Below are 27942 nucleotides of genomic sequence, written 5' to 3'. Positions count from 1 at the left end.
CCACTGTGACTGTCTCTTTAAGAAAATGCACTTGCAGCCATTTTCTGCTCTTTGTGTGGGGTGGATTAGCACCGGGTTGGTACTGGGCGAAACTAGAGCATCAGTCGACATAGAAGACGTGGAAAAAAAGAAAAGAAAAACCTAGGAAACATTGGCTCGCCGTCGCAGACCGCGACACGGTCCGCCCGATTTAGTTTGTCGCCGGACGGACATGCAATTTTCAGGTATGTGGCAAAAAGTAGCGATGGATGCAGACGCAGCGAAGAAGATGAACGGGGCTGGTGATGTGCTTTGGGTAGTGATGATGGCTGGAGACTGGAGTGCTGTTTTTCCCCCCCTTCTTTTTATTTTGCCTCCTTTTCGCATTTCACATCCTTTCCCTTTACTTATCTGTCCGTGCGCAAATGTAACAATAGGGGGATCCTTGTAAATAGGAGGGACTTGATTGGGATCGAGCGCCCCGCTTTATCGTGGATAATTGTGGCACATGAATGGGATCCCCGTTAGCTTACATCGGCATCGTAGCTCACGCTGAGATGGGTGGGGTGAGGAGAGGGTGCCTGTGTGGCAAGTGCACTGATGAATGATGGAGCACGTAAGGCTCCACGGTTTTCTGAGCTGATAACAACCGTTTCGCTGCACAGACATAGAAAGATGTCGAAAAATAACGTTTTGGTGTTTCAGATTGCTCGATTTCACGACGATGCTCTGGCTTTTTAATTTTTTTCCCCCTTAAAGGTCCTCTCCCCTCTTTCCAATCGACTAACAGGCCACAGCACGGCCAGATGCACAGGATTGTTTCACAGCTATCACACCAGCAGGCAGGCAGGGCCGTTACTTGTGCTCAAATGACAGGTTCACCCACTTCCGTCTCAGACAGGCTTAGTCTAAACCCAGATGTTTTTCCTTTCCATTTCTCTCCTACAGACGAACCTGCCAGTTTGGGTAGAAATGTAAGCCTGCCATTGCTGCAGACTCTCTGAGCTGTAAATCTGTATGCCAGACCCTCACCCACAAGCAGTGATGTAATGCTTGAATCTTGATGCTTTGCTTCTGCTAACACTAAGGATTGCAAAATTAAAACCACAATGAAAATGAAACCCGGTGCCATTAATAGTCAGGTAAAATTAGGATTGTTTTTTTTTTTTTTTTTTTTTTTTTAAAAAGAGTCTTCTTTAGGTTTGTGATAGTTTTACGGGAAAACTTCACATTTTTGACTGACTAAAACGAGTGTTTCTTGTTTCTCTGAAAGTGTAATTTGCTAAGATTGATAATAATAATAATTATTGTTGTCAGTAGTAGTAGAAGTAGTAGTATTAATAAGAATAATTTGTTGCAATTCGGGTATTATTGTTAATATTAGCTTGCTAACCTCGCTCATGTGTTAAAACACACACACACATATGTTAATTTATGATGTTTTTTTTTTTTAATTTTCATGATTGCACTGTATTCAGTCAAATGGCAAAAAGTATTGTTCATATACACTAAAATATAAATAGATAAATACATAGGTTTATTGTTTGTCTTCTTTGCAAAATCCATATTCATTGCATAAGATAAAGTAATCAATTACTGGCATTAGTAGCATCACTGCTTGATTGACATTTATTTACAGATATACATTCCAATGAACCCAGAGTACCACGGCACTAAAATCTGTTAAGCAAAATGTGTTTACAAAAACTACAACATGCATGTAACATACACATATGTCAACAACGTACATGTAGTGTACATCTAATGTCAACAACTAACAAGTACACGTAATGTCAGCCACATACACGTAACATACACGAAATGTCAACAACATACATATAATGTTGTTCATTTTTCAGGTCAGGTACTTCACCTACATTTATAATTTGTAAAGATTTGACTGGTATTAAAAAAAGTTCCCAAAAGCTACATAGATGTTAATAATCCTGGTAACATAGACAGTTTACATAGTAAGTTACAGATTCAATTGTGTCTAAGAGGGTTAATACGTACATATGCTACGATCATTATATAAGATAATAATTAGTTGCAACTCAAGTGCTAACATTACTGAAGTGAATTCAAGGTTGGTTTCTACGAAAGTTGGCTTACTGCCACCTGAAGTGAAAAACCATCAAATCATTTACTGTGAAGTCGGTCATGGTCATGTTTGTCATGCTTTAAAATTAGAAGAAAAAACACATCTAAACACCACCACAGCATCCCGCTATTATTGTCACAGAGAGATGTCTGAACTGCTAAGGCTAGTTACCAGCTGTATGCCAGGCTAATGTGGTCTAAACCAGTATACAGCTAGAAATGGAGCTGTCTAAAACATCCCTGTTTGAACCATCTGCTGAATCATGAGTGGTTAAAATTGACTCATAAACTCATCTCATCCCCGTTTCTCCTTTTAAGAGCTATGCTGTGAGTGCAACCAGGCAGTTCCCTTTAACGTAAAAGGGAAGATTGAATTATATCCTTTAGCTTATTATCTATTTTGCTTTTGGGTAGTGAGGGGGGCTGGAGCCTATCCCAGCTGTCATAGGGCAAGAAACAGGTTAAGGCTGATTCTTGACATGAGACACCTACAGTCATTTTAGAATCACCAATTAACCTAAACCCAAGCATGCCTTTGGGTTAGGGTTAGGTAGCTGGAGTAACTGGAGAGAACCAATCAGAAAAGCCCCAGATTGGAGTTCAAACCAGACATTCTGTCAGTGAGGCAATAGTGGAAACCACAATACCAATGTGCTGCTTTCATACCAGTTCCATTCTATTAAATTGGTAAAAAGTAATATTTAAACATCCTTATATCTCCAGAGTTCTTCAGAAAACAGTATATTAAGGAGCAACTGAGTAGTCCGTTGTGAAAGATGTGTTGGAAGCAGGAAACTGGTCAACAGTAAGAACTTGCAAATGCCAAATTGTGATAGCTAGAAGACTAATTAAGGGCACCTCCTAAACAGAGGGCTTTGTGGGGTATTCCTGGTGTGCAGTAGTTAGTGCCAACCAAAAACTTGGTGAAACGGCAGTTTCTTTGTCAGGTAACAAGGCTCGTTAATGCTTTTTTTTGGAAGGAAAGGCTTACTTGTGTGAAGAGCTGAAACACAAATTGCTGGAAACTTAATTCTGGCCATGATGTTGACCCCTGTTTGTGCTCACAGGAAGCATGTGAGCATTAAAGTGGCCAATGGTGGGCTGCTCTGATTAATCATCATGTGGTCGGCTATATGTGTGCAGTGTTTACCTGGGAAAGCTATATAGGTCCATAAGCTAGAATATTGGAATAAGTCAGTGTGATCATCAGGAAAGCATTCTGCTAGGAAACCTCGGGGTCATTATCACTCATGTGAGTTTCATTTTTCCACTTATCACCTACCTAAACATTGTGGCAGACAACAGCATTCAGCACATTTTCTCCTTTAGCAGAACAATTTGCTCTGCAAGAGTCCGATTTGTTGATTAGGCCTTCAGATTTCCGAGATCTAAATCCTGTGGGACGTATCCAAAGAGGAAAAAACAATATGTGCAGGTCCCACCTCACAACTGTTACTTGCCCGAAACAGCTCAGTGATTCAGGGTACAAGTACAACTATTTTGCAGTTGACTGATTTGAGAAACACAGCGAGACAATGAGTCTAGATATAAATAACGAACTAGACAAAGAAAAAGGAAGCAGCGCAAGCTGTTGTGGAACTGTAGCAGTCAGATGAAGTTATTATTATCACCACTTACAAATGTATTTTCATAAAGTTGCCAACATAAATACAACTAGATACACCTGGTTTACTTTTCGTTTGCTGTCTGTACTTTCCAAGCTTGCTGATGGTTATGCGAGGCATGCTCTTGTTCTTTCCCTAGTCTATATTCATCTCTGCAAGCATGACATCACAGAAATCATAAGATGAAAGCAGTTTTTTTTTTTCTTCTTCTTCTTCTTGTGCTGCTTTCAGAAATGACAACCAGCCTGTGAAATACCTCAGCCACACACCGTCCCCTGCACAGGATGCTCTGCACAGACGCTGCTGGGACGCACATTTAGCCGCAGAGTTAGTTGGTGTCGCTGAACGTTTTCTAAATGATCGCATGCGTGACTAAATGCTCGAGATCCGTATTGTGCCTGCCTTCAATGCTGATCACATATGGTCTTATTGCGTGTATTACAAAGCTAGCCTTGGGTGGGAGATCCCATGGAGTGGTGCGAGGCTGGAGTTGACACACTTTCTCTCACTTTGTCTTCCTCTCGGGCAAGATGTATTACACAAAGGCCTAGCAGCGCAGAGTGGTCATATTTTTTTTATTATTTTTTTCTGCCTGTTACATCATGCTCCATGTTCTGACTGCATCTCATTCCTTTCCTCTGCTTTATTCATGATATTCTGGGATCTTCTCACCACCTCATTGTTTAGTGCTGTCACGAAGACATCAGACCAGAGCTCTCCATGTATAGAGGCTGCAGTTATAACGTGAACTCGGCGGGGGGGAGGGAATATTACTGTGTGAGTTTTGTGAAGCGAGTTGTTGTCTCGTTGCCTCATTTGTCCCTCTTTGGTTGTTCTACTAGGTTTCCAAGTGCCCAGAAGGGAATGAAGGGGCCCTTTTTGCTGGGCGAAGATGCACATACACACAGAGACTGACAGATAAACCTACTGTTTAACAGAGCCCTGTATAGGGTGGGAAAGTTTGTTCAGCCAACCCAGGCTTTAGAGCGCGTCTGTATTTGCATGCACAGATGGGAGTTTAGCAGCACTGACCGCGTTTGTCTGCCCGACAAAGCCCCTGTAGCGAGCTGCGTGTTTCATTTTCTGTATGCCGAATGGTTATAAATAACCAGCCAGGTCTTAAAAGAATCAGGCAGTGTGCGCATCCAGGTTGTAAAGCAGCACAGCAGTGTAAAGAATACAGGAAACACTCTGTTCAAGATGACAAAATCCTCAGACGTTTAAAAAAAGGGGTTTCTCACACACACACACACACACACACACACACACACACACACACACACACACACGTGTAGAGTATAAGTTGGTACACAACATCCTTGATACACTGCCGGCTTTTATCTGTTTCACAACCACCGTGTCCACATTAAACGTCATACTTAAAATTATGGAACAGAAACAAAAAGAGCAGTTAAAGGGCGATAGCGCTCAGCAAATGAGTGGTACTCTATACCATAATGGAAAATGATGTCACCGATAATCAACTAAAGAAGCGGTTATTCACACAATAGCAGAAACGGGAAGTGGAACAACCTACATTTAGCATCCAGTAATCATTATACTTATCTGTGTACGTGTTTACGTGTGTTGATCATGGTAAAATCTGATATTGATGAGACCCGCTGTAGCTGGAAGTACTGCAATAGTGACAGAAGGTTGGTAGTTGTTGTTTTTTTTTTTTTTCCTTTTGTGGTGTTGTAACACCACAACATACACTCACGAAACTTTATGGGTCTTTAGTTCAGATCAAAATAAAGGTTGAGTTTTGAAAGCCCGTGTGGTCTGATCCACAAGCGCTAACTAAAGAGGCCAAGTGGCCGTTTACCCACTTGTGCCACATTCTTTTTTTTTTTTTTCTTCTTCTTTATTTTGTGTTGCAGTGTAAACTGTATACAGAGCTGCAGCACCCATATAAAGTATCTTTACTGTGTGTGCATATATTTTGGAAGCTGGGTGAGGTCTGAGAACTCGGTGCTGTTTGACTGGTGGCCTACCATGTGAAAAAAATGTCACAGTCTGATATGACAGGAAACCCCACCCACTTCCTATTCAGATCATTTGTGATCATTGGTTAAGCCTGCATATGCGACCATTACCGATGACCAAGAGCCGGCGAACTCATTATGTAGGCTTCTCGTCACAAAATGACGGTTTTGCAGATTCTGCATTTACTTTAAAGTTGTCCCGTCTTCCCATTTCCCACTGTTGGAGGATTTTATTTTTCAATTTCCCCTCTCTTGTATTTTGGTGTTCACACTTTCCTCTCTGCTTGTGCTGGCTGTGACTGTGTAGTTTTTAACGTTATCCTGCAGTGTGAAATCGTAATCATGCATTCATATATACCACCTGATATTTATTTGAATTGATAAAAAAGTACAAAGCTGCCAGCAATTTGAGAGTTTAACAGGAAAGCAGATTTTGCCAATGCCGCATTTACAAGATAACACGTTTTTGTGTTTGCTGTCGAACTTTCACTGTTTTTCAAAGCGTTTTCTGCTTTTTGCCAGATCAATGGCATTTTCCAGGTCTTGGCATTTCATGAATTATGCTCTTCAGATATTCTTCTAGTCAAGCAAAAAGCCAAAAAGGAAACTGCAAGGGGCCTCTTCCCCTTTCTTCCCCCCAAGTGATACAGGTGCAGGGTGAATGCACACACTTTCTGCACCAAAACAGGGCTTCATGGGAGGAAATGAAGTTGTCTAGACATACTAAGACAGTGTCTGGTGTATGTGTCCTTTAACCCTGCAGTATCTGACTATAGAATGCATTTGAATTGCTAGAGTGTAACCTGCTTATTCATTTTTATCTGTTTATTCAGTAATTTCTTGATCAGTTGTCCCCTGACTTTTCTGTCCGATTGAGACAAGCACCCCAGGTTCATTTTGCTGCACAGTATCACGTGTCAGTTTGGGTTTTTTGTATCGAGGACACCAAATATTGATATTTTATTATTATTATTTGAAAAGAAACACATACATGAAAATACTCTGGAGATACTACTCTACTAACAAGAGGGCTCACCTCCTGATATAATATTACCTTAGCAAAATTACAATAAATCAGGCCAAACAGAAAAGACACATTTAGCTTGACAGAGTGTATAATTGACCCCATGCAACCGTAGACTGATAGCAGACTTGATTCTGTGTTATGGCAGGTTTTACTCACAGTTTAAAAAACGGTTACTCACAAAATATAACTTTAAGGATGTAATTTACAATTGAAAAAGGTAATAAATGGACTGAGAGCTTAAAGTGTTTTATACAACATGCCTCATTCACCCATTTATACAAGCACTTTTTTCTAAGCTCTTTCTATGTAAGTGCTTTGATGCGCCAGAGAGCAACTTGGGGTTAGTATCGTGCCCAAGGATATTTGGCATGCAGACTGGCGGAGCAAAGATCGGAGATCGAACCACCAACCTTCCCATCAGTAGATGAGAGCTACAGCCACCCCAAATTGCAGTAAATGTCAGTGCAATACAGAGCCTATCCGATTGTTAAGTGATGACGTGACGAATCCTACTTCCGGACCTAAAGTAGTCTGCGTTTAATATGGCTTTTGTGTTGTTAACATGTTTAATGTTATGTATTTTCTTCTATTTAATCTCAAAAAGCTCCTAAAACAGTCAGTAATCACTGTTGACCTCCCTCGGCTTTTATTACCACTAATCATTTATTTAAGCTCAGTTTTTAAAACCTTAGGATGTAACTACAGCCCAGCCCATGCAGCAGTATATGAATGACTAACCTCGTATTGTGGATGGATTATCTCAGTTGTTCTCCTGGCTGAAGTTTGGTCCTTTTACAGCATCCTGCCATGCGATTACATTTGTTCCTGACCACCGAGAACACTCACGTTAACTTTTATCGAGTGGAAAAAAAGTTAGCTTGTTTATATTATGCTAACATAGCTGTGTCACTAGCGGTCACGTAGCACATCATTATATACCAGCTAGCCAAACTTCAGTAACCCTACAAACGTCACTGCTGTTTAGTTTTCTGTCTTCATTTATGTTGGAAGTGATAGCAGAGCTGTACGTTTTAATTTGTTTCCAAAACCCCGCAGTCAGGACATGCTATATTGTATTTAGATAGAAGCTAGCGAGCTAACTCCCTGCTAACTTCTAACTCCGTTAAATGTCATAAATTCCGTTTTCATGGATGCCTGGATGTTAAACTCAATTGTTACACCTGGTAGAGCAGAACGCTGATCATTTTATTAAAGATGAAAGACTTTAGACAGTTTTTCAACTCTCAGTAATGCCATAGTGATCGTTTGATATATGGACCTGCAGCGGAGTTTAGGCCCAGACACGGCTAGTGACGTCAGACTTAACGACCGGATTGCAAAAAGTATTGTGTCGTGACTGACCAAGTCATTTTCACCTGTAACTTTTTGACCCGTTTGCCGACATATATGTGTAAAACTGCAGTAGGAAGTACTCGTGTGAGACCTTCTGTTTTGGGAATCACAAAAGCACTTTTCCTCCTTTTTGCGGTGCCTCTTTAACTCCTATCTTTCCTTCTGTTTTCTCTTTCTATGTCAGCCTGGGGCGTTGTTTGAGTGACACCTCGTTACCATGACGACCCACGTGACCCTGGAGGATGCTCTGTCCAACGTGGACCTGCTGGAGGAGCTGCCGCTCCCGGACCAGCAGCCGTGCATTGAACCCCCTCCCTCCTCTATTATGTACCAGGTACGCACTGGTTCACAGTGCCGCCACCGCTGCCACCTACCATCGTCCCCAGCTGATTGGTCCTTTTCAGTGTACAGTCTTTTGACCCCTTTTTGTCTCTCCTTCGGCAGGCAAATTTTGACACCAACTTTGAAGACAGGAATGCTTTTGTGACTGGCATCGCCCGTTACATCGAGCAAGCCACAGTCCACTCCAGCATGGTGAGACCTGCGGCGCTGGTTACTAAAATAAACATCACGGGATTGCTCTCCATTCCACTGTTTTTTTTTCCTTTAATAGCTAACTAGTGAAATTCAGTCTTTTGTGGTCTCAACTCAGTAGTTTTTGTTCCTCTTTCAGTAAAATCAAAGCAGACTGTGGGAAGCAGCCTCGTGCCCTTAAAGAGAGCCTCGTTTCATGTGAATTGATTATCATTTGGCTCGGCCTGTGGCGGGACACACATAAAAATAACGCACGCACACTCTTGCAGACACAAATTCCACTCACACGCTGGTGAATCAGAGAGGCAGCCGAGCACTAAACATCCCTCCCCTGATTGTGAATGAACAGAGAATGTGATGTGACTGTCGAAGAGGGGAAGTGAGAGCTTTATTTAACCGGTTCAACGAGGAAGTCACATTCAGGTTGAGGCCAGGCTATTTGGGGGCACTCGTCCTTTAGCCGCAGGGATGGAGGAATCTGTCTTTCCTATTTCTGAGAGGATGAAATGTTTCCCTGCTAAAATATTTATCAAGTCCTGCAATGTGGGTTTAATCTGAGATGTGTGATGTGTTTAGTAGCTTTGCAGAATGTCTGTTACTAAGATATAGTACCGTGTAAAGGTATTCACCCCCTTCCAGATATCTTTTTAGATATCTTTTATTTTATTTTTTTGCTTATTTGTCACACTTCAAACAGATGTTAATGTTAGACAAAGATAACCTGAGTCAATACCAACTGCAGTTTTTTAGGGAAGAAGAAGCTATCTAAACCTACCTGACCCTTTGTTAGAAGCAGTTCTCCTAAACTTCCCCTAACTGTGCCACAGCAAGAACTGCAATCAAGTGTATGCAATAACTGGCAGTGAATCTTTCACCTCAATGTGGAGGAATTTTAGAGAGCTGTTTTAAATCAGGCACATCAGAGGGTTTTCAAGCATGAACGGCCTGTTTAAGGCCATGCCAGAGCATTTCAATTGGGTTTAAGTGATTAGGCCACTCCAACACCTTTATTTGGTTTTTGGTTTTTTTGAGCCACCCAGAGGTGCTCTTACGGCGTGTTTTGGATCATTGTCCTGCTGTGTATCCCAAATGTGCACAGATTGATGGCTGGACATTCTCCTTCAGGATTTTCTGGTAGAGAGAAGAATTCATGGGTTGAAGTCATCCAGATCCTGAAGAAGAAAGCAGCCTCAGTCCATCACACTACCTCCACCACTGCGTTTGACTGGTGGTGTGATGTTCTTTATATGAAATTCTCTCTTTGATTTTACACCAGATGTAACGGCACTCAAAGATTCCACAAAGTTCAGCTCTCTTCTTGCCAGCCCACAAAAGATTTTCGCCTCGAAAGTCTCGGAGATCATCAATCAGAATCAGAATACATTATTGATCCCTAGGGGAAATGATTTTGGGTACAGTGCTCCAGGCTTTTTTTGGCAAATGTAAGACGAGCCTTTGTGTTCTTTGTGGTCAGCAGTGCTTTTCACCTTGGAACTCTCTCACAGGTGACATTCTTGCCCAGTCTCCTCTTGTTGAATTTTAAATCATGATCACCGACCTTAACCAAGACAAGTGAGGCCTGCAGTTCTTCAGGTGTTGTTCTGGGTTCTTTGGTGACCTCCTAGATGAGTGATCGATGCGCTTTTGGAGTAATTTTGGTTGCCTGGTTTAAAGTTTTGTCTCCATTTGTGGATAATGGCTCTCACTGTGATTCACTGGAGTCCCAAACCTTTACAGATGACGTGGTAACCCGTCCAGACTTCAGTGTTTTACATCTGTTCTTCATTTTATTAGAGATCAAAGCTTGATGAGTTGCTAGATGAGATTTTTGTAGCCTGCTTCAGTTTGTTAGAGAGGTTATAGTTAAGTGTTTTGTTGATTCGAAAGAGCTGGCAGTAATCAGGCCTGGGTGTGGCATGTGAAATTGAATTCACAGTTAATTAATGAGTTAACAGTTAATGGGGGAGGGGAGGTTTTCACAGAGGGCCGGGTACGGTTGGGTCATTTTTATTTTTACTGTTTTAATGAATAAAATCATCATTTAAAAAAATGTATTTTGCATTTACTCAGGTTTTTGTCTAATAAAATAATTAGTTTGATCATCTGAAACAAAAAAAATGTGGCATGTGCAAAAAAGAAGATGGGAAATACTTTTTCACAGCAATGTAGATATAATCTTGAGCTTGTTGAGGTATCTAGTTCTGGCGTGACTTCAGCTGTGCATGAGGAATTAAATGTCTTTGTTCTGTTTATTTCTACAGAATGAGATGCTGGAGGAAGGACATGAATATGCTGTGATGCTTTACACATGGAGAAGCTGTTCCAGAGCCATTCCCCAGGTTAATGATCACTTCCTTCATGTCCTCACATCTTAACCTTTAGATCTAATGCTAAACCATCATAACAGAGTTTTATTCAAGCTGTCACACTGTCTTTTCACTGTAAGGAACAATTACCCAAAAAAGGCCGTATGAAATGCAGATGTTGCCAGGCTTGAGTTGTGGGTTGGTAGTTGGGTTGCCTAACTTTGCACCTTTTAGCCACTGAACCAGAAGCTCAGCTGCAGGCGGTGGTGATTCTACAGAGCAGAAACAACACCGCCTGCAGCTGAGCTTCTGGTTCACTGACAGCTGTATTTTTAGCTATAAATAAAAAGGGGGGGGGAATCAGAAACCACCCTGTTACGTAAAAAATTCAAACCGAATTGGACTGCAAAGCATTTGCCTTAACAAAGGGGTGCAGTCACAAGTTCAACACAGTCAGGCTTTTTTACATTAGCTGGCTCAACGAAACCTTAAACCCCAGTCAGAGGCATTGCAGCGGGTGGTTGTCGGCTTTTTCTGTTTGTTCAGACTTTCTCTGTGCACGCTCACATAAACTGACCCTCAAGTGCTGCCCACTTAACTCCCAGAGGAACATGTGAGAAAAGGAAATATAAAGACTATTAAAAGAAAGTCAAACTTCAAACACTGCAAATAAATCAAGGTGGGAGGATGCTGTAAAAAATCATTCAAATGTAGCGAACTTGTATGTTCATATTGTCCTACTCAGTGTGCCCTCATTGATGCTGTTTATGGCTAAGTCGCTCTCGCTACAGTCGGGACTTACTCTGTCCTGTATTCTGAAGATGTGGAAATTGTGGCCAGATGAGAGTGAAATCAATTTCACACATTGGATATTCTTAAGCATTAAAAGTCTACAAATTGGCCGATCGATTCACTCATCTTTGTCCTGTCAGCTGCTGGACTGAGCAGCAAATTAGGACCACGCAAGCTGGACCTGCTCAGCGTTCAGTGTTAGTTGCCATGGCGATGTAGACGGGTTAAAAAGAGAGAGAGAAAGAACTCTAACTTTAAACTGAGCATACCTCACTAATCTTGTAATCCTAGTACACCCCGCAGGTCTGCAGTGTGACCTTAATGATTTTATTGTTACATGTAACAAAGTTCCCCAAAACTGACGTTTACAGTTTTAAACGAAAATGTTTAGTAATCGCGATTTTTGGGAAAACGGAGCAAAAAGATGGGAGTGGGGTGGGGTCGTGGGGGATCGGAGCAGCTAATATGTTACCTGGGGGAAAGTATATGTGGTGCATTGTTGCTGTGAGATCAGGCTGTGTGATGGCACCATCTTGTGTCTGCTAGGTGAAATGCAACGAGCAGCCCAACCGAGTGGAGATCTACGAGAAAACGGTGGAAGTGCTAGAGCCCGAAGTGACCAAGCTCATGAAGTTCATGTACTTCCAGGTAAGATCCTACTTTAAGATTACATAAACTAGATCAATGAAACTCTATGATAAAGCACTAAACAGACCAACGTATGTTTATGTCTATAGAGACAAAGGAGGGTTTTTAAACATTTTTTATGCATATGTATTCATTATTAATAGAGCTGTTGATAATCAGTTGGTTTTGTGTTTGTTTTTTATCAGAGGAAAGCCATAGAACGCTTCTGCAGCGAAGTGAAGCGTCTGTGCCACGCCGAGAGGAGGAAAGACTTCGTGTCTGAGGCCTATCTGCTCACTCTGGGCAAATTCATCAACATGTTCGCAGTGCTGGACGAACTGAAGAATATGAAGTGTAGCGTCAAAAACGATCACTCTGCCTACAAACGGTAGTGAACCCTAAGTAAAGAGATTCAAATGTACGTTTTTTGTTTTGTTTTTTTCTCACGCTGCAGAGCCAAACTAACTTTCCTCTCCTCTCCTACCTCTAGGGCAGCTCAGTTCTTGAGGAAGATGGCTGATCCCCAGTCCATCCAGGAGTCTCAGAATCTCTCCATGTTTTTAGCGAACCACAACAGGATCACTCAGGTCAGTGCGGGGATTATGCGTGGCTAATAAAAGACTATGACTTAGGTTCCATCTTTCTTTTGTTTTTTTTAGTGCATCTTTGTGAAAATAGACATTTTAATTGGGGGTTTATTGCAAATACAATTAAATATCCTGGTGATAGTACAGCAGGTGACTTGGATTGCTCCAGGATAATGACTTGAGCGAATGAATGACTCACAGCTGTACTCAAGGTGTCACAGAGCTGCTGCCTGAATGTTAGTCAGAGCAGAGGAGCTGTTATGTAATTAGTGTGGCTGTTCTCACCTAAATCAGCCTTTAACTTGCTGAACGCTGACCCGACAGGAAGTTTCTCATTGAAAGTCTGCTTATTAAGATTTAACAGCTGCCGGGGTTACGGCTCAGTGTATTGCTGGTTTTTGGTCCTCTTGAATTGTGTTCGATCTTATTTTATTTGTGTTGTTGTTGATGCTTAATCCCACGTACGCACAGGGTACAGTGAGTCCTCCTTTCTTGTGTTGTCAGTGCATTACTGTTTATCTAAAGGTGACTTGTTGTGTCGCGCTTTTTCCGTGCAGTGCCTGCATCAACAGTTGGAGGTGATTCCCGGCTACGAGGAGCTTTTGGCAGACATTGTCAACATCTGTGTAGACTATTATGAGAACAAAATGTATTTGACGCCTAGCGAGAAACACATGCTGCTTAAGGTAAGCGCGCGTTTGACATCGTTATCTGCCGCCAGCTCGCAACATTTCGAAACTATCTCTTTCTGGCGTCTTTTTGCCAATTTGTCTTTTCCCCTTCCGTTTCTTTTTGACAGGTTATGGGCTTTGGTCTGTACCTGATGGATGGGAATGTGAGTAATATCTATAAACTAGATGCCAAAAAGAGGATCAACCTGAGCAAGATCGACAAGTTCTTCAAAGTAAGGGCTTTTAAGCGTTTTCTTTTTCCCATTACACGCTTTGTTGTGTTTATCCCACGAAGTGAGGCATTCACTCTTGTTTCTCAGCTGCAAGTGGTGCCGCTGTTTGGAGACATGCAGATCGAGTTGTCACGCTACATTGAGACGAGCGCACACTATGAAGAAAACAAGTCCAAGTGAGCAAACCCATCCACCGGTGTAATTTACAGAAATCTGGATGTTACTCTTCTTTTTTTTTTCCACCACTACAACTACAGGCCGAAGTAAAATTCCTTGATGACCAAACTCCCACACACTCCCTCCCAACCCTCTTTTCCCATCTGTGCCCAGGTGGACGTGCACTCAGAGCAGCATCTCTCCGCAGTACAACCTGTGCGAGCAGATGGTGCAGATCAGGGATGACCACATCCGTTTCATCTCCGAGCTAGCGCGCTACAGCAACAGCGAAGTGGTGACCGGCTCAGGCCTGGACAGCCAGAAGTCAGACGAGGAGTACAGGGAGCTGTTCGACCTGGCTCTGAGGGGTCTGCAGCTGCTGTCTAAGTGGAGCACGCATGTCATGGAAGTTGTGAGTAAAGCGTGGGATTGATTGCATCCCTGTGTGGGTAGGGAAAATGCTTTGTGGGGCCGTCAGTGTGAATATGAGTGGGTTTTGGACGTATGATGTGGGTTGTTTTTTTGCTATTTATTGTTCTGGCTTTGATCTAATTATAGCTCTCCTTTGTTTCAGTACTCATGGAAACTGGTACATCCCACGGATAAATTCTGTAATAAGGACTGTCCAGGCACGGCGGAGGAGTATGAGCGAGCCACACGTTACAACTACACCAGTGAAGAGAAGTTTGCCCTGGTGGAGGTCATTGCCATGATCAAAGGGCTGCAGGTAAAAGATTATTGAAATATGAGTAGCACTCTCACTGATGTTCACTATCTGGATATTTTTTTGCACTTCAGCTGAGTGCATGGTTTGACACAAGCATAGTTTTCACTAGTTTATTTCCAAAAATGCAACTTGCACAATTGACATTAAAGCGGCATTAAAATTAGGTGATGCAATAAACGATGTTATGTGTCCCAAAGGTTCTGATGGGCCGAATGGAGTCTGTGTTTAACCAGGCCATTAGGAATACCATCTACGCAGCTCTGCAGGATTTTGCCCAAATGACCCTTAGAGAACCTCTGCGCCAGGCTGTACGCAAAAAGAAGAACGTTCTCATCAGGTACAAAAATGATGCAATCACAAATGCATCCGTTTCTTTTGTTTCAGACTAAACAACAGACGAAGTATTTTTACATTTTTCTGCAGCGTTCTCCAGGCCATTCGAAAAACTGTCTGTGACTGGGAAGGAGCCAGGGAACCTCCAAATGACCCCTGTCTGAGGGGTGAGAAGGACCCGAAAGGCGGTTTTGATATCAAGGTGCCTCGTAGAGCCGTCGGACCCTCCAGCACACAGGTGAGACGTGAAACGGACCAGGGTGCTTAAAGAATGGTGTTCAGTCTGTAGTGAAAGCATTTAGATCTGCATGTATTATCTTTGAAACTACTGAGATTTTTAAAGTAGCTTAACTTCCTATTAGCAGTTGCAAAACCTGAAAATGTACATGTGGTGTGAGAGTTGCGTGAGTTATGCTGCACGGTGTTCCCATTTAAAAGAAACTGACACTGTTTGGAGTCTGATACATTTTCATGAAGGTTATGACTTTTTAAAATACATAGATTTGGGGTGTGGGTTTGAGTAAAGGTGTTATCTTTAAATTAGAAATGAAGCTTTCTCTCAAGTTACAGTGGTCCCTCGCTATAACGAGGTTCACCTTTCGCGGCCTTGCTGTTTCGGGAATTTCTTTGTGCAATTTTGCATGCTTTTTTTTTTTTTTAACAGTGCATTGTGTTCTGTTTCCCGATTGGCTCTAGACTACTGTCAATCAGTCTCCTCCGTGCCGTCTCTCCTGTACAGTACAGAATGCGTTCAGCTTGTCAAATTTACATAAATCTTTGATCGCTAGCAGTGTGACTCTGAAGTGCTGCACTGTATGTTTGTAAGTTTATCCCCAACAAACGCAAAAATGTTGACAAACCATTTTGCAACGTCAAAGGCAGTGGAAGATGCTAACCATCGCACAAAACGTTATACTTCTGGACATGCTAAAGGAAGGTAGAAGTAACTGTATTTTTTGGATTATAAGGCGCATTAAGTGAAACAAGACAGTCAGATAAGTCAAACTTTACTCAACTCATTCTTCTTGCTTCCTCTACTTCCGTACCATTGATTCATTAATATTGAATTCTCTTGCAGCTGACAGTCGTGTTTCATAAAGGTTTCAAATGAGTAATAATGGTCTGTCACATGAGCTTTTGTCCACTCATATTCGTCTGATGCAATGAGTGTAAAAGTTATATACACTACTGTTTAAGCATATCAGTTGTTTAAATGGAAACATTTTATTATTTCATAAAAAAATTTAGCATATTTTGAATGTGATGCCATCACCAGTCTCAAAAATGGCAGACCATCTGCTCTTGGGTGCCCATGATCTTTGGGCCCCTGAGTGGCACTGCATTAAAAACAGGAATGATTCTGTCATGGAAATCACCGTATGGGCCCAGGAACACTTCCAGAAATGACTGTCTGTGAGCACAGTTACTATCTGCAACCTGCTATCTGCAGGTTAGAGTGCAATCATGCAAAAAAGAGCACGATCCAGAAGCATGTTCTCTAGGCCAAAAGTCATTCATAATCACCGAATAAAGGTTTTGTGGTCAGATTAATCGAAGTTTTTAATTCTTTTTGGAAAACACGCACACCGCGTCCTCCAGACTAAAGAGGAGAGACACCATCTGGCTTGTTATCAGCGCTCGGCTCTAAAGCCTGCATCTCTGTTTCATCTGTTTGTACATTAGTGCCTGTGGAAGTGGCTCCTTTTTACACTTCTATACTGGCTTCATTTTTCACCCAGGTTGCTGCTTGGTAAAAAGGAGGTTTCCACTTTTTTATATTTTAACCTTTGTCTCTCTCCTCCACAGCTGTACATGGTACGCACCATGCTGGAATCCCTAATAGCAGACAAGAGTGGATCCAAGAAGACTCTGCGGAGCAGCCTTGATGGACCCATAGTCACAGCCATAGAAGACTTCCACAAGCAGTCCTTCTTCTTCACACATTTGCTCAACTTTAGTGGTAAGCTGGAATTCTGAAAGTTCAAACAGACCAAGTTGTCAAAGGAAAAACCAGAAGAGAAGTGAATGAATACTCCACAGCATCAGCTAACATTATTAACAGCTTTTACTCTTGCTTCCTTTGTGAGGCAGAGGAAGAGCAATGAGAGCAAACATTGCTAATGCTTGCCAATCTTTTCTGCCATTTCTTTCCTTCTTCCTGCCACTGTCCTGTCACACAGAGGCCCTGCAGCAGTGCTGTGACTTGTCCCAGCTCTGGTTCAGAGAATTCTTCCTGGAGCTCACCATGGGCCGCAGAATCCAGTTCCCCATTGAGATGTCCATGCCGTGGATCCTCACTGACCACATCCTGGAGACCAAGGAGCCTTCCATGATGGAGTAAGAAGTAGATCAGTTAAACACTCATTGATTATGACTTTAAAAAAGAGCAGTATTTTAACTCCCACTATCTCTTCTCAGGTATGTGCTGTACCCTCTAGATTTGTATAATGACAGTGGCTACTACGCTCTCACCAAGTTCAAGAAACAGTTCCTTTATGATGAAATCGAGGCTGAGGTAAGTTCTAATAGCCACCATTAGGAGTATTCCCATGGAAATTTAAAGGGATAAATCTAATCTAATAATCCTCAAAGACCCCACACACCCCCAACACGGACTGTTCACACTTCTGCCCTCTGGGCGGAGGTTCAGAAATGTGAAATCCAGAACATCCAGACTCAACAACTCCTTCCCCACTGCCATCAGACTCTTGAACTGCTGACCCATTTTTGAACAGTAATAATATATATATTTTTTTGCACATCAGGCCATCTTGCATATTAAGCTATAGCTCTTTTGCACACATCTCTGTTTCAAATCTCCATATTCTGTCTCCTTTTCTGTCTTCATTTATTTGTATTATTTGTATTTATATGTTCTATTTCTATCGTATATATTTATCAGCATCTGTGGGTGTTCATTGCACAGAGAAATGCCTTTTTCTCTCGTGACACATGACAATAAATACTTTGAATTGAATCTAATAACCATTTTCTTTGCTTTGTTCTCAGGTAAACCTCTGCTTTGATCAGTTTGTCTACAAGCTAGCAGATCAGATATTTGCCTACTACAAAGCAATGGCTGGAAGGTAAAAAAAGAAAATGTGACTTTAAAAAAAAAAGTATTTTAGAGTTATTGGCAGATATTGAAGCGCTCTTTGCAGACTTTACAAACTCATATGCCATGTGTTCTTCAGTGTCCTCCTAGACAAGCGCTTCAGAGCTGAGTGTAAAAATTACGGCGTAATCATCCCGTATCCTCCATCAAACCGCTACGAGACGCTGCTCAAACAGAGACACGTGCAGGTAGCAGAAACATGAAAACACATCTGCTGTATCTGTATTTATTTAACCACCAGTCTGACTTTCACACTGTATTTTTCATCAATCCCTGTTGTCTCACGCAGCTGTTGGGTCGCTCGATTGACCTGAACCGTCTGATTACCCAGAGGATCTCTGCAGCAATGTACAAGTCCCTGGACCACGCCATCAGCCGCTTTGAGAGCGAGGATCTTACCTCTATAGTGGTGAGCTCAAACATCAGGGAAACTAGTGAAAATCGTCAATCTATTTTTGTGTCCTGTGCGCATCATCCTTCTCACACTGCATGTCTGGACAGGAGTTGGAATGGCTGCTGGAGGTTAACAGGCTAACCCACCGCCTCCTGTCCAAGCACATGACGCTGGACAGCTTTGACGCCATGTTCCGCGAGGCTAACCACAATGTCTCCGCCCCCTATGGACGAATCACTCTCCACGTCTTCTGGGAACTCAACTTTGATTTCCTCCCCAACTACTGCTACAACGGGTCCACGAACCGGTCAGTTTCACGCTGTTGTTTTGCAGGAATATATTTTATTTGCTTTTACCTTTTGTGTTTTTTCTTTACCTTTTTTTCGCCTCCCTCTGTTCAGCTTTGTACGGACGGCTATTCCCTTCACCCAGGAGCCTCAAAGAGACAAGCCAGCCAACGTACAGCCTTACTACCTGTATGGGTCTAAGGTGCGGTACCATCTGTGATATTATAGTAAAGACTTGTAATTTTTTGTGTAAAGCAAACTTCCTCTTGCTTCAGAATAACATTGTGTCTGTTTCTTCTTTCCCTCTCAGCCTCTCAACATTGCATACTCCCACATATACAGCTCCTACAGAAACTTTGTTGGCCCGCCTCACTTCAAGACCATCTGCCACCTCCTTGGTTACCAAGGCATCGCTGTGGTGATGGAGGAGCTGCTTAAGATTGTCAAGAGCCTGGTATTTATCTTCATTTTCCATCCTGAAAAGCATGCTGTCCTCCCCCTCAGTGTGCTGGATCCTCACAGTTATTATTCTCCTTCCTTTTTGTGCCCTCTCTTCCCCTCGCCTGCTGTGAACTATCCATCTTCTCTGTCACTTTACAGTTACAGGGCACCATACTGCAGTATGTAAAAACCCTGATAGAAGTCATGCCCAAGATCTGCCGCCTACCGCGCCACGAGTACGGCTCCCCAGGTGAGTTTATAATCCCCAAAATTACAATGAATGGAGCACATTTTGTTGCGTTAACATTTCCACATGAGCTGTCTTTGTTCGCTTTGCTTAAATATGATTCTTTATTTGACTTCAGGTAAGTCAAATTAAGCCGTTTTTGAATAAGGGGGCAATCAGAGAAAAAGAAACTAAATGGTCTGCATATTGGTTGGTGCTTTGACCGACATAAACTTGAAATTTGAGCAATACCTGATTGATTGCTGTGAAATTTTGTACCACCAGCATACCACAATTTTAGTTGAAATATATCTGCAAAATTAATGCCATTCTCATCAAGCTGTGTACCAAGCACGAGTTTATATGTCAAGTATGATAAACGGGCTGCGGATTAGCACATTCAATATGAGATTTTTATCATCGCAGATCATTTAGCCTGAAAACCACAGCGTCAGAATAACTTCACACTACTTTAATGCACTTACAGTACTGTGCAAAAGCCCCTTATTTTAAAAAAAATGCTTTGCTTTACTTTCTTGAGCAATTGTTCTGCACGCTTTTTGAGGATGCATCAGAGTTTTGCTTTGAACGTTGGACATGTTTTGTTTGTTTTTTGAGCCACTTTCAACAATATAAAAGGTGCAAAACAGAGAACTTAGCAGAGAACCAATTTTAAACTGTATCTTTAGGTGCTTTGTTACCTGCCTGTCACAAAAAGGCAAAAAGACACTTTCATAGCTGAGTCTGTGAAAGTTGCCAAAGAGAACACAGTTTGACAGGCATAAAATAGTGTTTTTTGCACAAATTAACTGATTTCCAAAGAGCTCTTATCCAAAAACTTGTTATATCTTAACATGGTGTGTGGTTAAAAAAATGAGGAAACTAGAAAAGTGGAGAAAAATCCAGCAACCAGACCTGACACTGCAGCTGAGAGCATGCGTCTGGCCTTTCAGTTGAGTCATCTACTGTTGAAGAAGGTGGTCAAACCAAAAATTGGCTTTCAAGCTTGTTAGAGTTCTATACACTGTGTTTTTGCCTCACATAGTAAATTTTCATTTATGTTTTTACATGTTTCAGTTAATCACTGCACTTATTTTCCTATTTTTCGAGCAAAATATAAATAAACAATGCATGGCTCAAGGCTTTTGCACAGTATTCTTTACATAATGAAGAAATATGAAACAAAAGTGCTGTAACAAATGTGCACTAACTATTTATAGCTGGTTATAGGTACAGATATTTTATTTATTTGATGCATAGCACAGCAGTTTAAGTCACATTTTCCTCCAGGTTCAGATATCGCCGCTCACTATTGGAGAAAGTCCTGCACAGACTGCCTCTCTGGCTTCAGTCAGATCTTGGAAACATTCAACAGTACTGGAATAAGATTCAGCCATAACTTGGAGAAAGCAGTACAATTCTAGATAACAACATATGAACCACTACAAAATACAGTTAGGAACACGACTGTTCTCAGCCATTTGGGTTGTGCACAATGTCCAATTAAACCACAAAAAATCCTCTACCTGCCTAATTCTTTTACATCTTTGTGCACTCCGTGACCTGCCTTAATGCAGGTGTGGTTGCAGATTAGAGGCAGTCAGATGGAATATCCCTAAGAGGAGGGCTTGGTAATCTGTAGATTACTGATGTTCTGTACCCTGAGGTCTGTACCTGGCTTACTGCCTGTGATCTCACTGACAGCAGTTAATGATCCTCTTGTCCTCTGCTGCGAGGCTCCGATGCTCAGACCAAATGTGGGTCAGAGAGGCCGCGTGGACCCGCTGACATCACCGCATTTCATCCCGCTAGCAAGAGATTATCAATGACATAACGAGATATTAGCAGGCGCTTGCTTCCTAGACTGTAGGAGAGTATAGATGTTATCAGCGTATCTTTAAAAATGCAGATGGAGCGCCGTATCACACCTGTCTTTTTCTCCATCTGCCATTCCAGGCATCCTGGAGTTCTTCCACCACCAGCTTAAGGATATCATTGAGTATGCTGAGCTAAAGACGGATGTCTTCCAGAGCTTAAGGGAGGTGGGAAACGCCATCCTCTTCTGCCTGCTCATCGAGCAAGCTCTGGTAGGACTTTTCTCTTTACAAGTGTCAAAATCCCATAATGCTTTAATGTGATTATTGCACACCCCCCCCTCTCTCTCTTTATTTATTTATTTTTGTTACTACTGCTTTCTCAAAGATTCCTCTGATAGCTCTGTCTGTGGTCTCCGAGCACGCTCAGTAAACAGGACCACTGAAATGAAGTTCTCTTGACTGCCTTGTTTTAATGTGGGTGACCAACAAACCTGGGTGCCTGAAGGTTTCCACCCAATTTGTGGTGTTGATTCACTCGCTAAATCAAACACCACGGTCAGAAGCCATCAGGCTCCCAGTCCACACGCCCCAAAGTGTTTAATCTCTGATTGTGTGTGAGGGTTTTTTACGTTTCTGAAATACAATTCTGTTTTTCATTACACGCTGGCAACTACCACAGGTGGTAAGGATTCAGGTCTTCCTATTGGCTACCAGAAAATGACAGCATGACCAAATATGTTTGCTCTTTTATCTCTTGTTGGTTTGGGCTGCTGTTTTCTGTTGTTTCTCTTTTTTTCCGTGTTAGTTTGACACACACGCAGTTTACCTTCAATTAGCCATGGAAGCAAAAGCACTGAGACATCTTTCATTTTTTTTAAAAAGAATGAGGTGAAACTAAAAGAGTGTTTGAAGAGTGCACCTAAGACGTATGCAACAATTTGTTGCTTCTGCTTCACCTCTCCGACACGTTTCACGATATTCACATTGCAAGCTTTCAGTAATCTTGCAGGAAATCAGTGAGACAGACAATCAAGCTGCATTTGTCACAGGAAATGTTTTTTACATTGAATCATAACTATTTTAGAAGGTGATCGCACATTCTTGTGCTAAACTCTGCACTTTTGCCTCCATGACTGTCTTTTACTTCTGGGCACTTGTAATGCCTGTACGCTGCCCAGATCTCACTCTTTTCTTTTTTTTTCTTCTTTTTTTTTTTTACCATTTCTGTCTGGCTGCACTTGCTTGTGCGTCTACTAAAAGCCTAGTTGTGTGTTGTTTGTCTCTTAAGTGTGCGTTCATTCGAGTGCGTGTTGCATGGCTTTTTCTTCTAGCCGGTCCCTTTTCTTTCTTTTGTTTTTTTTAGCCGAGGTCTCGAGGTGCTGCTCCTCTGCTCTTTCTTTGATTTGTACCTTGTCGTCTTGACAAACAGTCACCACCACGATCGCTCTGACCGCTTGAAATTGCTCCTTAGTCTCTAATGGCAAAAAAACAAACAAAAAACCACGCACTGAGCCACGTGACATTTTCGATTCATTAAGATGTTTGTAAACTTGACCTCGAGCCGCTAAACCCGACTAGATGGGATTTTGTGCTTAAAGTGTTACAAATTATAATCCTTTTAAAATTGGCCTGTCATCATTGCTTGATAATCGTAGCATCATTATCCACACAGCCAAACTCTAATTCAGTTATCTTATCTCCCCACTCTCCCTAAGCCTGACATTGTGTTGACTAATCTGTCAGCACACACCTGTGGTTCGGAGCTCGTGTTAGGCATTCAAAAATATGTCTTTAAAACACTTAAATTAAGAAGTTCAGCAAAAAGCCGCCTCATGGCTGTCTGCATGCTTTGTCAGGGCATCCGTAGAGAATAACAGCGGGCGACTTCCTGGATTAAAATGAGCTGTTTGTCTGTGTTGTGCTTAAATCTCAGTCCCAGGAGGAAGTGTGTGACCTGCTTCACGCCGCTCCCTTCCAGAACATTCTTCCCAGAGTCTACATCAAAGGTATACAACAAGTTTGGAAGCGGTGAATTAAAAAGCAGACGGGTGCAAATTACATTACTCACAGTTTGAAGTTTGGGATGATCTGAGAAGCATTTTTCTTTTGAAATACGTCCGCAACTGTTGGTATTTGTGTGCCGCACAGAGGGAGAGCGTCTGGAGGTGAGGATGAAGCGGCTGGAGGCGAAGTACGCCCCTCTCCACCTCGTGCCTCTAATTGAGAGGCTGGGAACCCCGCAAGTGAGTTCAACATCCGCTCTGATGGGCATGAAAGCAGACCTGAAAGGACATATTTATAGTCTTGCAGCTTAATCATGCGACCCCTTCCTCCTGCTTTTCTCAGGCGTGTTTCATTGTTAACTATTTATTGATTATAAATAAATAATTCAAGGGAATTTGCACAATTTTCATAGCTGGTCTTCAAAAAATTTTCTCTTTAAGCTGCCAATCTTTCCCACAATTTTCTAAATTCTCTAAAGACTTTTTAGACTTTTGGAGGGAAAGTTTCTCTTCTCTCTCCTAGCATTATCCTTTAAGCTGACTGACTTACACTAGAAGCCTGCGGATTTTCAGAGGAGGAAAGAAAAAGCTGAGTAATCAGCTTTAAGTTTCTAGCAGCAAGCGACAGAGGAGGATAGCAGTGGCAAAAATCCCCTGGCAAATTCTCTAGGAAGTGAATGGTCTGATTTCTCTTTTAGATTTTCATCCTTGAGCATTCTGCCTGTTTTCTTTTTTACCAGCAAATTGCCATTGCGCGGGAGGGAGACCTGCTGACCAAAGAGCGCCTGTGCTGTGGCCTTTCCATGTTCGAGGTCATCCTAACGCGAATCCGCAGCTTCCTGCAGGATCCGGTGTGGCGCGGTCCTCCGCCCACCAACGGTGTGATGCATGTCGACGAATGTATGGAGTTCCACCGCCTGTGGAGCGCCATGCAGTTCGTCTACTGCATCCCCGTGGGCACGCACGAGTTCACGGCAGAGTAAGTGACACCTGGCAAAGAAAGTCATTACTTGCAAAGCACAGCAGCAAGCGACAGTAGAAAAGTCATTCAAGGGAAGTCTGCAGTTATCAGCAAACTAATGGTAGATTCCAAGAGTGTCTGTTGACCTCGGCTGCTTTATGGTGAAAATTAAATTTCCCACAGCCATGTGTTGATGGCTTCTGATGGCTGTTGATGTATTTTCCTTTTTTAAGCTAAATTTGACCTGCTTTGTTTTATTCTTTGGGTCCATTTTGGTGCAGATGTTGATATGACAGGTCCAGCAGTATTTTTCTCTTCTGATAAAAAGGTTAAAGTTGGCAAATCAGAAGAGAAGTTAAAGGGGTGGAAAAGTTTTGGGAGAAACTTTTTCAATACACACTATGTGACTTCTTTAGTTTCTTCCCCTTAATTAATTTTTTTTTCTATCACTGTGCTACACACCCTTTACATCACCCTCCTTGAATAAGATTGCTGAAAATAAGTTGAAAGGGGCGGGCTGTGTATATGTGACAGCAGTTTGGACCCAGACAGAGGGAGGATTTTTCCATGGCGCGTTGCTCCCTTGTGTCGCCAGAGCAGCTGGAAACATTAGAGCGTTGTTGCATCAGAGTTGCATCATTGTTTTGCAGACTTGTCACATCTCGAGTTGTGCATCACATAATGAAAGCGCACCCCTCCGCCCCCTCCCCGTGTTGTTTGTGCTCGTCCTTACAGGCAGTGCTTTGGGGATGGGCTGAACTGGGCCGGCTGTGCCATCATCGTGCTGCTGGGACAGCAGCGTCGCTTTGACCTCTTCGACTTCTGCTACCACCTGCTCAAAGTCCAAAGGCAGGATGGCAAGGACGAGATCATCAAAAATGTGGTGGGTACACGTTATCTGCTGCGTATCCTCAATTTTGCCTTGTTGCTGAAGACTTGCAATTATAAGTCCAAAAAATACATCCCTTCTTTTCTTCCGTAGCCGCTGAAGAAGATGGCAGATCGCATCAGGAAGTACCAGATCCTCAACAATGAGATATTTGCCATCCTGAACAAGTACATGAAGGCAGTGGAGACGGACAGTTCCACTGTGGAGCATGTTCGCTGTTTCCAGCCTCCTATACACCAATCCCTGGCTACCACTTGCTGAAAAGACCTTTGAAAATTGTACACACACACACAAGTGAAGACACATTCCCCTTAGCTGTGATGCTAATTTCTGCCTCTTACTGCTCTTTGTGAGGTGTAAGGTACCACAATAGCTCCCCATTGGCTGTAAGAATCCAAAGACACGTCTCCTCAAACTGTTCCTCTATTTAATACAAATGAGTGTCTTTGGGTTCTTACGAGAAGCGGAGCACCCCAGAGGTAGAAGTGTATAGTCACGTCTCTTCTTTTTATTTCCTCGTTTGTGTGGCTTCCACTCAAGACTCGTGCATGCCTTCTCTTACTCCTTCAGTTGCTTACCTGTTCGCTGGACCACTGATACAAATGCCAAAAGAGACAAAAATTAGACTATCTGATTTTAAAAAATGTGATATGAAACGGCGCAACAAATAACAAATTTTCCAAATTATATAGATATAGATATATATAAATATATTTAAGTCCAACATGGTGCTCTTACGTGATCCGACGTCTCCCAACAGTACTCGCACAGGCACCAGTACACCTGTGCGATCTCTACGCGTGTCCTCTATTAAGACCCAAACTTGTTTATCGTGATGCATCTGTATAATAATCTACCCACTGTCCATGATACAAGGCGTCTGTCATGACGCGTTTATATACTTTTCATTACTCTCACACACGGCCTGCTTTTCAGAGGAGCGGAGGTACACTGCATCTTTGATTTGCCTTCAGTTTACCTGGTTTTTCGTCGGCCTCCTGACACGCTTTTACTCGGTAACCAGTTCCACTGTAAATTTCACCGTTGAACAAAGTGAAGTGTTGAGTGTCGTAATTGTTCTTTGTTTTTAATTATTAATATTTTAATTTAACCATCCTTTGCATACTTGCCTCTCTTCTATTGACTGGAAAACCTCATCGGTAGTTTTTTTTTTATTTATTTATTTTTTATTTTGTTTTGTCCCCTCCTCCTCTTTTGTCTGTTGGAAAGATTTTTATATTCTGTATATGAATACAGTGATATTATTTACAGTTTGCAAAAAGACACACAGTCATCTGAGTAAATGTGTTTGCTTTTTCAAGAGTTAAAAAGGAACAAAAAGATTAGAAAATACCTCTAGGTTGTATAAAGACAGTGCTGTACTAGATTAACCTGTTTTGAGTATGAATGGGTGAAGATGAAATATTCTCCTCATACAGCGAAGGAACAAATAATTAAAAAAAGAAGAAGTAATAAACTAAAATGTCAGTTATGATTAAAGGGCAGTTTCCTAAATATAGTCAGTATTTACTATTGTGGGACTCTTTGCTTTAGATTTAGCAGTGTTATCAAAATATGCAAAAACTTTGTCCCTATTTTTTTCTTATGAAGAAAGACAAATGAAGTAACCCTCTTCAAAGCAGCCTTCTTTTTTCTGCTCCGTTTTGAATGAAGAAAGTTTCTTTTGTAACTCCGGTGTCTTTTTAGCGTATTTATTCAAGTCTGACTTGCGGTTCATTTAAAGGTTGATCTCGTCAAAATGAAGGGTACCGGCGTGTCATCTCGAAACCTTAGCATGGCAAATGTAATTTATTGTCATCAATGGCTCCATTTGTGACATGAGGCTTTGTTTATGATATTGTTGTACAAGTGACCATGTTTTGAAGTACAAAAAAAAAAAGTGGAGAAAAAGAATATAAAATGTACAACAATGTTCCTGCAAAGGATTTGAAATTATGTTGTATTTCCATGAAATAAAAAATGTTTAACTGAAAAAAAAGAAGTTGTATTTAGCATGTTTGCTTTTCAATGGGTTCTACCATTTACTTGCAGCATGCCGTATTACACCTGAACCTACACCTGAGGATGTTTTCAGGTTTTAGTTTTCCAAATTTGTTTGTTTTGAGAATCTTGTAGAATGAAGCTTGTGTACATACTACATCTGTTACATATGCCAGGTGGCCTATAGGAAGGGTCTCTCATATCCTCGTGTTGGTGTTGTACCTGGATCAATGTAGCCTCTCAATCATGTTGTTATATCATACCTTTGCGACTTGAAAAATTAAATGTGCTGCACTGCCTTAGCCAGAATTTATCCTAATGTATCTTGGAAAAAAATGAAACAAAAATTGTCTTTGCACCCATTCTTCTCATCCAACCCTATCTGGGTTGGATTCTGTCAAGAATGGTAGAAAATTAAAAAAATAATATGTTGTCAATATTGTAGGACCATAACCTATAAGGGGTCTTGAACTCCAGGCCTCGAGGGCCGCTGTCCTGCAGGTTTTAGATGTGTCCTTGATCCAACACAGCTGATTTAAATGGCTAAGTTACCTCCTCAACATGACTTGAAGTTCTCCAGAGGCCTGCTAATGAACTAATCATTTGATTCAGGTGTGTTGACCCAGGGTGAGATCTAAAACCTGCAGGACACCGGCCCTGGATGCCTGGCGTTCGAGACCCCTGCATAAGACAAGACGATTGAACAAAATATTAAGTAAATGGTTCTGAATACTTATGTAATAATGACCTTAGTGAACTGCTGTCTGTGATCT

At 41.8% G+C, this 27942-nt stretch overlaps 1 protein-coding gene across 2 annotated transcripts; it reads left to right on the top strand.

Moving 5' to 3' along the window:
- Positions 1-20: 20 nt before the first annotated feature.
- On the top strand, positions 21-27170 carry cyfip2 (cytoplasmic FMR1 interacting protein 2). 2 transcript variants are annotated; one of them, XM_085289666.1, is made up of 30 exons: positions 22-224; positions 8254-8403; positions 8514-8603; positions 10865-10942; positions 12248-12349; positions 12535-12716; positions 12819-12915; positions 13473-13601; positions 13715-13819; positions 13907-13995; positions 14150-14387; positions 14550-14702; positions 14900-15039; positions 15126-15273; positions 16842-16995; positions 17216-17372; positions 17454-17550; positions 18045-18121; positions 18230-18338; positions 18440-18559; positions 18652-18851; positions 18946-19033; positions 19142-19285; positions 19432-19522; positions 21455-21585; positions 23249-23321; positions 23464-23558; positions 24059-24297; positions 25015-25162; positions 25262-27170. In XM_085289666.1, the coding sequence occupies exons 2-30, from the start codon at positions 8287-8289 to the stop codon at positions 25427-25429; spliced, it is 3759 nt and encodes a 1252-aa protein (XP_085145792.1). In that variant the 5' UTR covers positions 22-224; positions 8254-8286; the 3' UTR covers positions 25430-27170. The 2 variants fall into 2 exon arrangements, with proteins under 2 accessions (XP_085145800.1, XP_085145792.1); XM_085289674.1 differs by lacking the exons at positions 23464-23558; positions 24059-24297; positions 25015-25162; positions 25262-27170 and having other exon boundaries at positions 21-224; positions 21995-23315.
- Positions 27171-27942: the final 772 nt, after the last annotated feature.

The sequence above is a fragment of the Mchenga conophoros genome, linkage group LG2 (assembly GCF_057382185.1).
Source record: "Mchenga conophoros isolate Kocher_MC1m ecotype Shallow Benthic linkage group LG2, M_conophoros_male_GT1.1, whole genome shotgun sequence".
Lineage (NCBI taxonomy): Eukaryota > Metazoa > Chordata > Actinopteri > Cichliformes > Cichlidae > Mchenga > Mchenga conophoros.
The sequence above is the reverse complement of the archived record's forward strand: the minus strand, read 5'-3'. Positions and strand labels throughout refer to the sequence as shown.

Coding starts and splice junctions, on each gene's coding strand:
- cyfip2 (XM_085289666.1), top strand. CDS start 8,287: ATGACGACCCACGTGACCCTGGAGGATGCTCTGTCCAACGTGGACCTG. Junction 15,040..15,125: donor AAGAAGAACGTTCTCATCAG/GTACAAAAATGA, acceptor ATTTTTCTGCAG/CGTTCTCCAGGCCATTCGAA. Junction 25,163..25,261: donor ACGAGATCATCAAAAATGTG/GTGGGTACACGT, acceptor TTTCTTCCGTAG/CCGCTGAAGAAGATGGCAGA.